Here is a 15,174-nt window from a genome sequence, read left to right as displayed (position 1 = left end):
CAGAGTGGGGGTTTTGAAGTATATGAGGGGCACTGTTGGAGAGGACTGTGTTAGAGTGGGGGTTTTGAAGTATATGAGGGGCACTGTTTGAGTGGGTAGTGTTAGAGGGGGTTTTGAAGTATATGAGGGGCACTGTTTGAGTGGGTAGTGTTAGAGGGGGTTTTGAAGTATATGAGGGGCACTGTTTGAGTGGGTAGTGTTAGAGTGGGGGTTTTGAAGTATATGAGGGGCACTGTTTGAGTGGGTAGTGTTAGAGTGGGGGTTTTGAAGTATATGAGGGGCACTGTTTGAGTGGGTAGTGTTAGAGGGGTTTTGAAGTATATGAGGGGCTGTTTGAGTGGGTAGTGTTAGAGTGGGGGTTTTGAAGTATATGAGGGGCACTGTTTGAGTGGGTAGTGTTAGAGGGGTTTTGAAGTATATGAGGGGCACTGTTTGAGTGGGTAGTGTTAGAGTGGGGGTTTTGAAGTATATGAGGGGCACTGTTTGAGTGGGTAGTGTTAGAGTGGGGGTTTTGAAGTATATGAGGGGCACTGTTTGAGTGGGTAGTGTTAGAGTGGGGGTTTTGAAGTATATGAGGGGCACTGTTGGAGTGGGTAGTGTTAGAGTGGGGGTTTTGAAGTATATGAGGGGCACTGTTGGAGAGGACTGTGTTAGAGTGGGGGTTTTGAAGTATATGAGGGGCACTGTTTGAGTGGGTAGTGTTAGAGTGGGGGTTTTGAAGTATATGAGGGGCACTGTTTGAGTGGGTAGTGTTAGAGTGGGGGTTTTGAAGTATATGAGGGGCACTGTTTGAGTGGGTAGTGTTAGAGTGGGGGTTTTGAAGTATATGAGGGGCACTGTTGGAGTGGGTAGTGTTAGAGTGGGGGTTTTGAAGTATATGAGTGGCACTGTTGGAGTGGGTAGTGTTAGAGTGGGGGTTTTGAAGTATATGAGGGGCACTGTTGGAGTGGGTAGTGTTAGAGTGGGGGTTTTGAAGTATATGAGGGGCACTGTTGGAGTGGGTAGTGTTAGAGTGGGGGTTTTGAAGTATATGAGGGGCACTGTTGGAGTGGGTAGTGTTAGAGGGGGTTTTGTAGTATATGAGGGGCACTGTTGGAGTGGGTAGTGTTAGAGTGGGGGTTTTTGAAGTATATGAGGGGCACTGTTGGAGAGGACTGTGTTAGAGTGGGGGTTTTGAAGTATATGAGGGGCACTGTTGGAGAGGACTGTGTTAGAGTGGGGGTTTTGAAGTATATGAGGGGCACTGTTGAAGTGGGTAGTGTTAGAGGGGGTTTTGAAGTATATGAGGGGCACTGTTGGAGTGGGTAGTGTTAGAGTGGGGGTTTTGAAGTATATGAGGGGCACTGTTGGAGTGGGTAGTGTTAGAGGGGGTTTTGAAGTATATGAGGGGCACTGTTGGAGTGGGTAGTGTTAGAGGGGGTTTTGAAGTATATGAGGGGCACTGTTGGAGTGGGTAGTGTTAGAGTGGGGGTTTTGAAGTATATGAGGGGCACTGTTGGAGTGGGTAGTGTTAGAGTGGGGGTTTTTGAAGTATATGAGGGGCACTGTTGGAGATGACTGTGTTAGAGTGGGGGTTTTGAAGTATATGAGGGGCACTGTTGGAGAGGACTGTGTTAGAGTGGGGGTTTTGAAGTATATGAGGGGCACTGTTGGAGAGGACTGTGTTAGAGTGGGGGTTTTGAAGTATATGAGGGGCACTGTTGGAGAGGACTGTGTTAGAGTGGGGGTTTTGAAGTATATGAGGGGCACTGTTGGAGAGGACTGTGTTAGAGTGGGGGTTTTGAAGTATATGAGGGGCACTGTTGGAGAGGACTGTGTTAGAGTGGGGGTTTTGAAGTATATGAGGGGCACTGTTGGAGAGGACTGTGTTAGAGTGGGGGTTTTGAAGTATATGAGGGGCACTGTTGGAGAGGACTGTGTTAGAGTGGGGGTTTTGAAGTATATGAGGGGCACTGTTGGAGAGGGTAGTGTCAGAGTGGGGGTTTTGAAGTATATGAGGGGCACTGTTGGAGAGGACTGTGTTAGAGTGGGGGTTTTGAAGTATATGAGGGGCACTGTTTGAGTGGGTAGTGTTAGAGGGGGTTTTGAAGTATATGAGGGGCACTGTTTGAGTGGGTAGTGTTAGAGGGGGTTTTGAAGTATATGAGGGGCACTGTTTGAGTGGGTAGTGTTAGAGTGGGGGTTTTGAAGTATATGAGGGGCACTGTTTGAGTGGGTAGTGTTAGAGTGGGGGTTTTGAAGTATATGAGGGGCACTGTTTGAGTGGGTAGTGTTAGAGTGGGGGTTTTGAAGTATATGAGGGGCTGTTTGAGTGGGTAGTGTTAGAGTGGGGGTTTTGAAGTATATGAGGGGCACTGTTTGAGTGGGTAGTGTTAGAGGGGTTTTGAAGTATATGAGGGGCACTGTTTGAGTGGGTAGTGTTAGAGTGGGGGTTTTGAAGTATATGAGGGGCACTGTTTGAGTGGGTAGTGTTAGAGTGGGGGTTTTGAAGTATATGAGGGGCACTGTTTGAGTGGGTAGTGTTAGAGTGGGGGTTTTGAAGTATATGAGGGGCACTGTTGGAGTGGGTAGTGTTAGAGTGGGGGTTTTGAAGTATATGAGGGGCACTGTTGGAGAGGACTGTGTTAGAGTGGGGGTTTTGAAGTATATGAGGGGCACTGTTTGAGTGGGTAGTGTTAGAGTGGGGGTTTTGAAGTATATGAGGGGCACTGTTTGAGTGGGTAGTGTTAGAGTGGGGGTTTTGAAGTATATGAGGGGCACTGTTTGAGTGGGTAGTGTTAGAGTGGGGGTTTTGAAGTATATGAGGGGCACTGTTGGAGTGGGTAGTGTTAGAGTGGGGGTTTTGAAGTATATGAGGGGCACTGTTTGAGTGGGTAGTGTTAGAGGGGTTTTGAGACTTTAGTTCTTTGAGGCTTCAGCGAGGGGAGGCCTCAGTGAGAGAAAGCAAAATGCTGTAAGTAGATTCCCCCCCCCCAACCAGTTTATTTATTGTTTTTTTCCTTCTTTATATTTTCCCAGTTAGAACAGTAGGGATGCCAGGCAGGAGAGTTGAATGCTCCTCTTACAGGATGTGGGAAGACAGTTATGAGGAAGATAGATTGAGGAAGTTAGATATGGCCCTTGTGGCTAAAGGGATCAGGCGGTAAGGAGAGAAAGCAGGTACAGGGTTCTGAGTTGGATGATCAGCCATGATCATACTGAATGGCGGTGCAGGCTCGAAGGGCCGAATGGCCTACTCCTGCACCTATTTTCTATGTTTCTATGTTTCTATGACAGAGATATGGCCCTTGTGGCTAAAGGGATCGGGGGTATGGAGAGAAAGCAGGTACAGGGTTCTGAGTTGGATGATCAGCCATGATCATACTGAATGGCGGTGCAGGCTCGAAGGGCCGAATGGCCTACTCCTGCACCTACTTTCTATGTTTCTATGACAGGGAGACCTCCAGTGTCCCTGACGACTACAACTGCGAAAAGAGCATCCAGCTGCAGCTTCTAACAATCGGCATTAAGGAGTTGGAGCTGGAACTGGATGAACTCCGGGTCATGCAGGGGGCTGAGGGAATGTCAGATAGGACGTATGTTATACATATAGGTACAGATAGGTGTGTTATGTACCCCTAGGGTTCATATTTTCTGTGGACAATTACTTTAAAATGTCGGGAGAATGAGACTGGCTTTTGGACACTGTTTGAGCTGTTATTAAGTGAGAGAGGGAGAGACAGAAACTGCTCGAAAGATTGATGTTATGGTTTCTCTACAAGTTGTTTACCTTTCCACAAGGACACTTGCCTGCTTGTAAAACTCTTGCAGAGAGAGGAGGGCAGAGCAGGTTGATGGACAGCTGGTGTCCAACATGTGGAGATAAAACCCAGGTCCGCTGTTACACAGACAGACACACAGTTTCGGACACTGAACGAGCTTTGTTGCACCCACAGGAAGGTGGGGTTTTGGAGGATCGATTCGGGGAAATCAATCAGTGGCTCCAGCAGTGTGAAAAGGTGCGACCAGTGGGGAATTATTTGTGTGTCCACCCTCGCCTGGGTGATAATTCCATTACTGAAGAAAGGTCATACATGTTATGGTCATAGTCGGTGACTACAACAGGATTTCGGAAAACAACGGGAAGATCAACGGCATCAGCTCATCTCTCACCTCTCTCTCTCTGTCCAATGTTACTCAACTAACTACCTCGAACTGAACTGAACTCTCTTCATCATCGTAAGACTAAATCCATCCACCCCTAGGTTTGAAAGAGCCTAGTTTTGTTCATAGTTCCACACTTACGTATATCTATATCATTGCTAACCTGTTCAATATATTTGCATTTATAGTACTGTATTGCGTGGTAACTAATAAACACTATTAGTTTATAGCAATACCACACTCCAATGTGTTTTCCATTTCTGCTGATTCTTTAACCGGTTACGGGGTACGTGACAGTAGTTACACCCAAGGTGCAGGACACAGGAAAGTGGGTGACAATCAGGAAGGGGTTAAACAGTCCATGCAGGGTATCCCTGACAACCCCCTCCACAACAGGTATATCACTTTGGATATTGTTGGTGGGGGTGATCTAGCTGGGGACAGTCACAGCGGTAGACTCAGATGGGAATGGGGGAGAAGTAGTGATAGGGGATTTATTAATTAGGGGAATATAAAGAAGGTTCTGTGGATGTCAATGAGATTCCCAGATGTTATGTTGCCTCCAGGGTGCCAGCGTCCAGGATATCTCAGATCAAGTCCTCAGCATTCTTAACAGCCAAAGGTCACAGTCCATGACATGGGTAGGAAGATTGTCGAGGTCCTACAAAGAGAGTTCAGGGAGATGGGTGTAATGTTAAAGGGCAGGGCCTCCAGGGTTGTGATCTTAGAACTGCCACGTGCTCGTGAGGCTAGAAACAGGAAGATCATACAGTTTAACATGTGGTGAAGGAGCTGGTGCAGGAGAGAGAGTGTCAGATTTTTGGTTCATTGGACACTCTTCCAGGTAAGGTGGGACCTATACAGAAGAGAAGGTTTGCACCTGAACTAGAAGCAGACTAATATCCTAGTGGGAAGGGTTGCTTCATGCGGGGGGGTGTGAAGAGTTAAACTAGAGCTGCAGCAGGATGGGAACCAGAGTGCCAGAATGGTTAGTGGAGAGTTTGTGGACACAAATGTTGGTAAGACATCAAACAAAGTCAGGAATCAAAAGGTTGAGCATGGTGCAACTAATGCCCTGAGCTGTGTGTATTTCAATGCAAGAAGTATTCTAGAGAAGTCGGGTGAGCTCAAGGCATGGATCAACAAATGGAATTATGATATTGTAGACATTAGTGAGACTTGGTTGCAGGAGGGGCAGGACCGGCAGCTCAATATTCCAGGGTTCTGTTGTTTTAGACATGACAGAATGAGAGGGATTAAAGGGGAAGGACCAATGTTACTAGTCAGGGAAATTGTGACAGCAGTGTTCAGTCAGGACAGATTGGAGAACTCATCTGGTGAAGCATTATGGGTGGAGTAAGAAAGGTACGACCATGATAATGGAGCTATGTTATAGATCACCCAACAGTCTGAGGCATTTAGAGGAACAAATTTACAGAGAGATCACAGACTGCTGAGTAAAACATGAGGAGATTTTAATGTTCTCATATTGTCTGGGACTTCCATGCTGTAAAAGAACTAGATGGGATAGAGTTTGTCAAATGTGTATAGGAAAGTTTCCTTCATCAGCACATTGAAGTCCCAGTGAGAGAGCGTGTGCTACTGTATCTGCTATTAGGGAATGAGACAGGGCAGATGACAGGAGTTTGTGTAGGGGAACACTTTGCATCTAGTGACCACAATGCCATTAATTTCAAAGTAAATACGCAAAAAGATAGGTCTGGTCTGCGGGTTGGGATTCTAAATTGGAGACAGGCCAACATTGATGGTATCAGAAATGATCTGGCAAGTGTGGATTGGGACGGGCTGTTTTCTGGCAAAAGTGTACTTGGAAAGTGGGAGGCCCTCAAAAATGAAATTTTGAGGGTGCAAAGCTTTATGTGCCTGTCAGAATAAAAGGTAAAGATAACAAGTGTAGGGAATCTTGGTTTTCAAGCAGTATTGAGACCCTGGTTTAGAAAATAAAGGAGGTGCATAGCAGGTATAGACAGTTAGGAACAAATGAGGTAATTATGGAGTAAAAGAAATGCAAGAGAACACTTAAGAAAAAAATCTAGAAAGGTAAAAGACCATAAGACCATGAAACCATAAGATAATGAAGCAGAATTAAGCCATTTGGCTCATCATGGCTGATCGAATTTTCCACTCAACCCCACTCCTGCCTTCTCCCCGTATCTCTTTGTGCCCTGAGCAACCAGGAATCTATCAACCTCTGCCTTAAATATACATAAAGACTTGGCCTCCACTGCTGCCTGTAGCAAAGAATTCCACAGATTTATTATTCTCTGGCTAAAGAAGGCATTAATTCGCTCTAGCAGGCAAGGTGAAGGAGAATCCTAAGGGATTCTACAGATATGTTAAGAACAAAATGATTGCAAGGGACAAAATTGGTCCTCTGGGAGGTCTGAATGGTAATCCGTGTGTGGAACCAAAAGAGAAGGGGGAGACCTTAAATGAATTTTTTGCATCTGTGTTTACTCGAGAGAGGGACATGGTAGGGCACTGAGGAGTGTGGTAGAAGATTTGACACAGGGCATTGAGGAGTGCGGTAGAACAAAGGGATCTGGGAATACAGGTCCATAATTCATTGAAAATGGCTGCACAGGTAAATAAGGTCGTAAAGAATACTTTTGACACATTGGCCTTCATACATCAAAGTACTGAGTACAGGAGATGGGATGTTATGTTGAAGTTGTATAAGACATCGGCAAGGCCTAATTTGGAGTATTGTGTGCAGGTTTGGTCATCTGCCTACAGGAGACATAAGTAAGATTGAAAAAGTACAGAGAAAACGTACAAGGGTGCTGCTAGGATCTGAGAAGAGATTTGATAGAGCTATACCAAATTATAAGGGATATAGATAGGGTAATGCAAGCAGGCTTTTTCCACCGTGTTTGCGTGGGACTTGTGGTGAACTACATATACCTGTCTGGACTGCTCCTGTGGCTCCTCCCACAGACCCCTGTATAAAGGCGATTGAGGCCTGAGCCCGGCCTCATTTTCCAGGATGTAGTGTTGTTCATTCTTCCAGTCAATAAAAGCCGATATCTCGCTTCTTACGTCTCAGAGTGAGTTATTGATGGTGCATCAGGACTACAACTAGAGGTCATGGGTTAAGCTTGAGAGGTGAAGAGTTTAAGGAGAACATGAAGAGAACTTTGTTCATTCGGAGCACGGTGAGTGTGGAACGAGCTGCCACGACGTGGTGCATGCCAGCTCGATTTCAAAGTTTAAGCGAAGTTTGCATAGGTACATGGATAGTAGGCGTACTGGGAGCTATGGTCCAGGTGCAGGACAATGGGAGTGGGCAGTTTAAATGGTTTCGTGGTGGACTATAGGGCCGAAGGGCCGGTTTCTGTGCTGCATTTTTCTATGACTGTCAATCTAAAGTCTCGGAAATCCCCAGCCCTGAGTTGCACGTGGTTGGGTGCTTTAGAATCACTTTGCCCCGCAGAGGAAAATTGTATTTCCGGGTGACACAGGCAAGTGCTTCCGGGCGGAAAATGGGCGGCGGGGCGGAAAGCGCGGTTGGTTCAGCCCTTGGCCGGGAGGCGAGTTTGAAAACAGGGAAGCAAGCGGAGCCGCCAGCACATGCCTCCTCTCCGGCGGCGTGATGATTAAGACGGAGAAGGTGCTGCACCTGAGGAGCGGCAAGGGGAAGTCGGTGCGTGTGGTGCGGGAGCACTACCTGCGGGAGTCGGTGCCGTGCCACAGCTGCCTGTGCCAGGCCCGGTGCCACAACGGTAAACATGGGCAGAGGGGAGACACCGCCGCTTACTACCCCGCTGTTCGAGCTGGGAATGCGGAGTGAAAACACAAATCTCTCAGCCGAACAGCAGCAGCCGCGGAGAGAGAAGCGGTTATTCCACCCGAATCCTTGTAACCGGTTTTTCCTCGTGTTTATCACTTCACCCTCAAAAGTTTTGCAGCTCCGGAAGTTTTTTTTCTCTCTCGTTTAGTTACCGCTGCAAGAGCCAATTTGCATTATCTCGCAAAGCGCGGTGCAAAGAGGTCTGTTAATTTGTTTTGATGATGGTGCTTGAGGAATGAATATTGTCCTCTGGAGCTCTCTGATCTTTAATTACCACCGTGGAATTTTTTTATGTCTAAGACCACAATTTGGCAGGTCAGCACTCCCACGGTCCTCCACTGGAGTGTGATCATAATCACACGGGTTTGTGTCACAACCTTACGACTCGAGGGTTGACTGCTATGGCTGGTACAAAATTACATAAAAATCGTTAAATAAAATAATGGTCACGATTAAAGAATCTTATAATAGGGAAACGATTTGCATTTTACAACGCATCTCAAAAAGCTTACAACTGATAAATTATTTTTGAATTGTCTAGTTGATATGCAAGTCAACCTGCCAGCCATTTTCCGCACAAAAATCTCAATAGCCCTTAAACAAATAGTTTGACAAACTACCGTTATTGGTTGAGGAATGGATGAATTTTGCACAGATATCCTTGCGTTTCAAATAGTACAGTCTGATCTTCCATATTAATCGGACCTAGCAAAAATTAGGTTAATGCCCATCTAAAAATCAAAACGTTTCTCTAAAACTAATATCCTGTTAGTGTAGTTATCATTTTTTTTTAATATGCCGTTGCTTAGTTCTATATTAACTTAATATTTCAGAAGGGAAATTGCTCTCAGAAAGTGCTACACATTATGTGATACCTGACTGGAAAGTGGTGCAAGATTATCTGGAGATACTTGAGTTTCCTGAATTAAGAGGCATTATCTTCATGCAGACAGCTTGTCAGGCTGTCCAGCACCAGAAGGGACGCAGGTTAGTGCTGGTTATTTCTCTGTAGATGGTCGTTTGATGGTTCTAAAGATTGCATAAAATGCAGGATAGTTACTAAGTAGAAAACTCCCCAGAATAGTACTCATTTAACTGATCTCTTCGCAACTGTCATTACAAAATAATACAGACTGTTTTTAGTTTAAGTTCTTGATTCATTTGCATTCATTTGTTAGTATTTATATAAAATTCATAGCAAATTTACTGAGCTGGTAGTGGGAGGAAAGTGGACAGATTAGGAAGGTTTGTAAAAGTTTTGGTCAAATAAATTGTTTTTTAAAAAATTAAATGATTGGGGCCATTCAAGGATATACAGAGAAAATGGCATTGTGAGAGCAAATGTCAAAGGTGACATGAAAGGAGAAAAAAGGAGATGAGTCGAAGAAAAATGAAATCTAGTTCAACAAGTAATCGTGTGGGTTTCCTCCCATAGTCCAAAGTCAAACCGATTGGTATGTTTACTGGTCTGTGATTAGGCGAGGGTTAAATCGGTGGGTTGCTGGGTGGTGCAGCTTGTTGGTCTGGAAGGGCCTGTTCAGTGCTGTATCTCTAAATAAGTAAATTACAGAGATAGAAGAGGAGCAAGGAAATAGTTGGTCATTTGAGAAAAAGGTTACAGGTTATGTAACCTTTAGAACAGGATAGCTAATGTTGCTGGTACCTTGTAGCTTTGAACACCCAGGTTTATTCCTGACCTCTGGCACTGACTATGTAGAATTTGCACATTTTCCTTGTAGCTACAGGTTTCCTCAGGGTGCTCGGGTTTTCTCTCGCATCCTAAAGATCTGCTGGTTGGTAGGTTAGTTGGCCACCATAACTTGCCACTAGTGTAAATGGGTGACGCAATCTGGAGATAATTTATCAAGGATGAAGGATCAACTTTATTTGCCATATACATTTATATGTACAGTGGACTCTGGTTAATTCAGACATATCAGGGCCAGTACATTTTGGCCCAACTAGGCAGCTGCCCCAAATAGCTGAAGTTTCATGGAAATAGTTAAAAACGTACAAAAAAGACAAGCGACTGTTTAACTGAGTAACAAGTTATGTATTTAAGTGGAAATGCAGAACAAATTAGAACACTAACACACTACTACAGTACCACAAAACTGTAGTCTGTAATAGTTGTTGATTGAGGAATTAATCCAGTGTATGCTGCTATGTTCTTTTGATTAAATGAACAAAATCAGCTCAGACACCTTGTGCAGATGATGGACTACCTTCATACAGTGCGGTCAATGATTGCATCCTCCAGATCTTCATTTTCATTGTAACATTCAAAATGATTGTCAGGAGTTACGTTACCCGCTTTTTTCTTGTCAGCTGCCAGTGACAAAAATCATTGTTTTTTGGATACAAGCACACACAAGTGACGCTACTTAAAAGCTGTTTGCTGCAAGCACGGTGTATTACGTAACGGCCACGCAAGTGCACTGAAGCGAGAAACATCACAACAGTCCCCTGTCCCAATTAAGTGGCATAGTTTTCCAAACAAGTTGCCATGATTAGCAGATGGCCCAATTAATTGGAATCCACTGTATTAGGAATTTCTTGTGTATTGGTGTAATGTGACAAAAAACAACATTAAACAACTATAAGAATAAAGAATTATTTTAAAACAAACTTAGAGGTTAGAGTACTTTAGCCTCTTACTGGGAAAGTACTGAGTGACTGGGATTGGGATTGCTCCATAACATGGTCATGACAGGTCAAATGGCTGCATTCTATATCATGTGGAAATAAATTTGATATGTCTTATGAGAGAAGGGACAACAGATGTTAATATAGATAATTAGGGCTGGTGTAACTTAGTGTAGTTAAGGATTAACATAGAACAGTATAACAGTACAGTACAGGCCCCTCAGCCCACAATGGTGTGCTGACTCTTTAACCTATATATTTGTTTAGAGATAAAGTGCAGAACAGGCCCTTCTGACCTAACAAACTGCACCACCAACAACCCAGTTATTTAATCCTAGACCAATCACAGGACCCTCAAAGGACCACAACCTTGTAGTGTTTGGAGGCTTGCGTGCCTCAGTGACCCAGAGGGAGACGTTGGCTGGAGTCAGGGCTTTATAATAAACAAGCTGCAAAACCTGGGCCTCTGTACCTCTCTCTGCAACTGGATCCTTGACTTCCTCACCAGGAAACCACATCTCCTCCTTGTTGACAGCCATTATTGGCATACCTCCAGGATGCGTGCTTAGCCCGCTGCTCTGTTCTGTTCTGCTCTACTCTACACTAGTGATTGTGTGGCTGGCCACAGCTCAAACACCAGCTATAAATTTGCCAACAACACAACTATTGTTGGCAGAATTTTAGATGGTGACAAGGGGGTGTACAGAAGCAAGATCGATCAACTGGTTGAGTGGTGTAGTAGTAGCAACCTTGCATTCGATGTCAATAAGACCAAGGAATTGATTGTAGACTTCAGAAAAGTTAAGATGAAGGAACATACCAGTCCTCATCGAGGGATCAGAAGTGGAAAGAGTGGGCAGTTTCAAGTTCCTGGGCGTCAGCATCTCTGAGGATCTATTCTGGGCCCAACATATTGATACTATTACAAAGAAGACGTGACAGCATCTATATTTCATTAGGAGTTTGGGGGGATTTGGTATGTCACAAAGACACTTGCAAATTTTTGCAGATGTACCATGAAGAGCACTCTAACTTGCTGTATCACTGTCTGTTATGGAGGTGCCACTGCACAGTATCAGAAAAAGCTGCAGAAATTTTTTAACTCAGCCAGCTCCATCTTGAGCACTGGCCTCCCCAGAATCCAGGACACCTTCAAAAGACGAAGCCTCAAAAAGGCTGCATCCATCATTAAGGGCTCCCATATCCCTGGGGCAAGCAGTCTTCTCATTGCTACCATCAAGGAGACTGAAAACACACACGCATCGTTTCAGAAACAGCGTCTTCCCCTCTGCCATCTGATTTCTGAATGGACAATCAACCCATGGACACTACCTCAGTATTTTATCCCCTCTCTTTTTAGGCTACTTATTTAATCACAAACAAGAGAATTTGCAGATGCTGGAAATTCAAGCAACAGACACAAAATGTTGGAGGAACTCAGCAGGCCAGACTGCATCTAGGAAAGGAGTACAGGCGATGTTTCAGGCCGAGATCCTTCGGCAGTACTCAATTTAATTGAATTTAATTTTTTTTGTATGTTTATTGTAATTTGTAGTTTTTATTATGAATTGTACTGCTACTGCAAAACAACAAATTTCATGACATAGGCCAGTGATATGAAACCTGATTGTGATAACTTGTATGTCTTTGGACTGTGGGAGGACACTTAAGATTAATCTAACCCTTCCCTCCTGCATATCCCTCCGTTTTCTTTCATGGAGCTTATGAAGGTTTATGTGAGGAGGGGTTCTGGAGAGGGCAGAATGCGAGGTGCCAAAATATTCAATCTTACAATCAGGAAAGCAAGGATATGAATTTTGCATGGGTATAGTGAGGATGGGATGGAATAAGAGTTACACAGGTAAGAGAATGGGGTTAAACACCATACTACATCATGTATATCTGTTAACTATATAGTCAGGAGTGGATTGACGCTTTAACAGGCATGTTTGTGTATGAAATGGAAGCTGGAGAAGCCTCTGGCTACTGCACCACAAGTCTCCGTTCCCATCCATGATTAGTAACTTTTCACCCAATTACACTTCTTACCAAGAATCTACCTCCATTTTAAAAATACTTCAGGCTCTTCTTCCACTTCTCTCTAATGAAGAAGTTCATGCCCCTCAAAAAAGAGATTTTGTTTTGCCTGTCTTAAATACATAACTCCTTGGGGCCTCCTTTGAGAGATAGTGTCCTTTATCCAAACTCCTTAGGATCTTGTATGTTCCCATTGTCTCCTCTTTCTATTCTCAACTACGAGAGATAAAAACTGAACCAGTTCAACCGTTTAAAACAACCTAATCCAGATGTCAATTTGATAATCTTCTCTAAGCTGCTAATGCATTAATAAACTTAAATAAAGAGACCGATATTGTACATTGTACTCCACATTTTGTGCCTCTGTTACATTGTATAAATGAAGGATAATCTCTCTTCTGTTTAGTTCCCCTTCAATAAATGATAATGCTCTGTTAGCTTTCCTAATTACTTACTGTATTATGCACCCGGATCCCTCTGCATCAGTGAGGCAACTTTTTTAAAAATTCCAATTTCACTTTTGCTGACATAACCTATTGGCCCATTCACTCATCTAGATTCCTTTGTGCCTCCTCTTCTCTCCCCAAGTACTTTCCCAATTTGTCTTATCTGTAAATTCACCAATTAGACCTCAGCACCTTCATTGAAATCATCAATATAAATGGTGAAACATTCAGGCCTTACTGATTCCTGTAGCACACCACTCACCTTGCCTAATTCATTTGCCATTCATTCTTATGTTCACACAAATATACCATGTGCTTTAATTTTCTGTGTTACCATTTGATACCATACCTTTCAATGACTTGGAAATCTAAATACAGTAAATCTCTTCAGAGAACTTTGATATACAGGTCAGAATTGATTCAACCTGCCCAAAGCCACATTGGCTTTGCCTGATTACCTTGTTATTTTTTTTCTAAATACTCTCCTGTAACGTATTTAATGACAGCTTATAATGTTTTTCTATAACAGATGTTATCTAGCAGACCTGTAGTTTCCTTCCTAGTGTAAGATATTTTGGAAAATTAAAACCAACATGTCATCTTTCCTACTTGCTACTTCATTTAAGAATCTGGGAAGAAGTTAAGACATGAAGATTTGTTAGAATGCAGCTCCCCAGTATTAAGACCCTGATGATCATAATTTTTCTGAGCTTCCTACCTTTAACTCCTGATTGATAGAGAGTACACCCCAGATATAGCTCAAGAGAAGGCAATCAAAATGTCACTTGCATTGTTTCTGGAATCTCATTGTTTTCTATTATTAATTCCCCATCTTCACTTTATACCAACTTTATCTGCTTTTCTTCTTTCTTAATTATCTATAGAAGCTCTCAGTAATTACTTTTATGTTTCTGGCCAGCTTATCTCATAGTTTAGTTTTCCTTTTAATCTTTTAGTTATTCTCTGCTGTTTCTTTCTCGCTAACTTCAATACTATCTTTAAATTTTCCGTCAACCACAGGTCCTCTCCTTGGAAGTATTCCTTTCTCGTTGAGATGTATGTATTCTGAAAGATCTTTTGTGACTATGTCTTGATTGACTGATCCCTTGAACTGCTGTTCTAGTTTACTTAACGAACTCTGATATCATGCTCTCAAACCTGCCCTTATTTAAGTTTAAAATGCTAGTCATGGGCTCATTCACTTCTCCTTCAGAGGGAATGTAAAATGCAATCATATCCTGAGATCTTTAATTAATCCTCTCTCGTTGCCAATGTCACATCTAATATAGACTGCTCTCTAGTTGGCTCCAGAACACACTATTCTAAGAAGCTATATCAAAATTATTTCATGTGCTTTGCATCCAGGCAACATCTTGCCATCTCACTTTTCTGATCTATGCATAGAAAAAAATCCCTCATGATTCTAGCCATATTTACTGTATCTGATTAGATCCCAATATTTCTTCTTTAACGCTCTGTCCTATCATTTGGCCATTTTAAAGAGTCAATGCCTCTCTCCCAAAAAGACTTCTCACCTTTATTATTACTTGTCTTCACCCAAGCCACTGCTACTTCTTGGTTTCCTGAGCTTAAGTCTTTTCCTGCAAGATCATCATTAATTAATAGAGCCATTGTCCACTCCTCCTAGCTTCCCACCCCTTAACTCTCAAGTACCCTTTGACAAGTCAGTGCAGTCTGTATCATCCTGTACTTGTGTCTGTAACAGTGTTCGGCTCATATTTCTTCTTCTCTCTGAACGTATCACTTTTCAGAATCGGGTTTATTATCATTGTTTTATATTGCATGAAATAAAATTATGAGAAAATACCATACTGTATAAATAGTTTGATGGCCACAGGCAGGAATGACTTCCTATGACGCTCAGTGTTGCATCTTGGTGGAGTGAGTCTCTGGCTGAACGTACTCCTGTGCCTAACCAGTACATTATGGAGTGGATGGGAGACATTGTCCAAGATGGCATGCAACTTGGACAGCATCCTCTTTTCAGACACCACCGTCAGAGAGTCCAGTTCCACCCCCACAACATCACTGGCCTTACGAATGAGTTTGTTGATTCTGTTGGTGTCCGCT

General features: G+C 43.3%; 1 protein-coding gene across 3 annotated transcripts in view; it reads left to right on the top strand.

Moving 5' to 3' along the window:
- Positions 1-7,645: 7,645 nt before the first annotated feature.
- dis3l (DIS3 like exosome 3'-5' exoribonuclease) overlaps positions 7,646-15,174 on the top strand; it is a 64,259-nt gene continuing 56,730 nt past the window's right edge. For 2 of the 3 annotated variants that reach the window (XR_012096762.1, XM_073032728.1), the window contains exons 1-2: positions 7,646-7,886; positions 8,788-8,941. Coding sequence is in view for 1 of the 3 variants with exons in the window: in XM_073032728.1 (XP_072888829.1) it covers positions 7,757-7,886; positions 8,788-8,941 (284 nt within the window). In the remaining 2 variants the exon portion in view is untranslated. The remainder of the gene's footprint in view (positions 7,887-8,787; positions 8,942-15,174) is intronic. The other variant, XM_073032729.1, reaches the window with a different exon arrangement.

The sequence above is a fragment of the Hemitrygon akajei genome, chromosome 30, assembly GCF_048418815.1.
Source record: "Hemitrygon akajei chromosome 30, sHemAka1.3, whole genome shotgun sequence".
NCBI lineage: Eukaryota > Metazoa > Chordata > Chondrichthyes > Myliobatiformes > Dasyatidae > Hemitrygon > Hemitrygon akajei.
The sequence above is the reverse complement of the archived record's forward strand: the minus strand, read 5'-3'. Positions and strand labels throughout refer to the sequence as shown.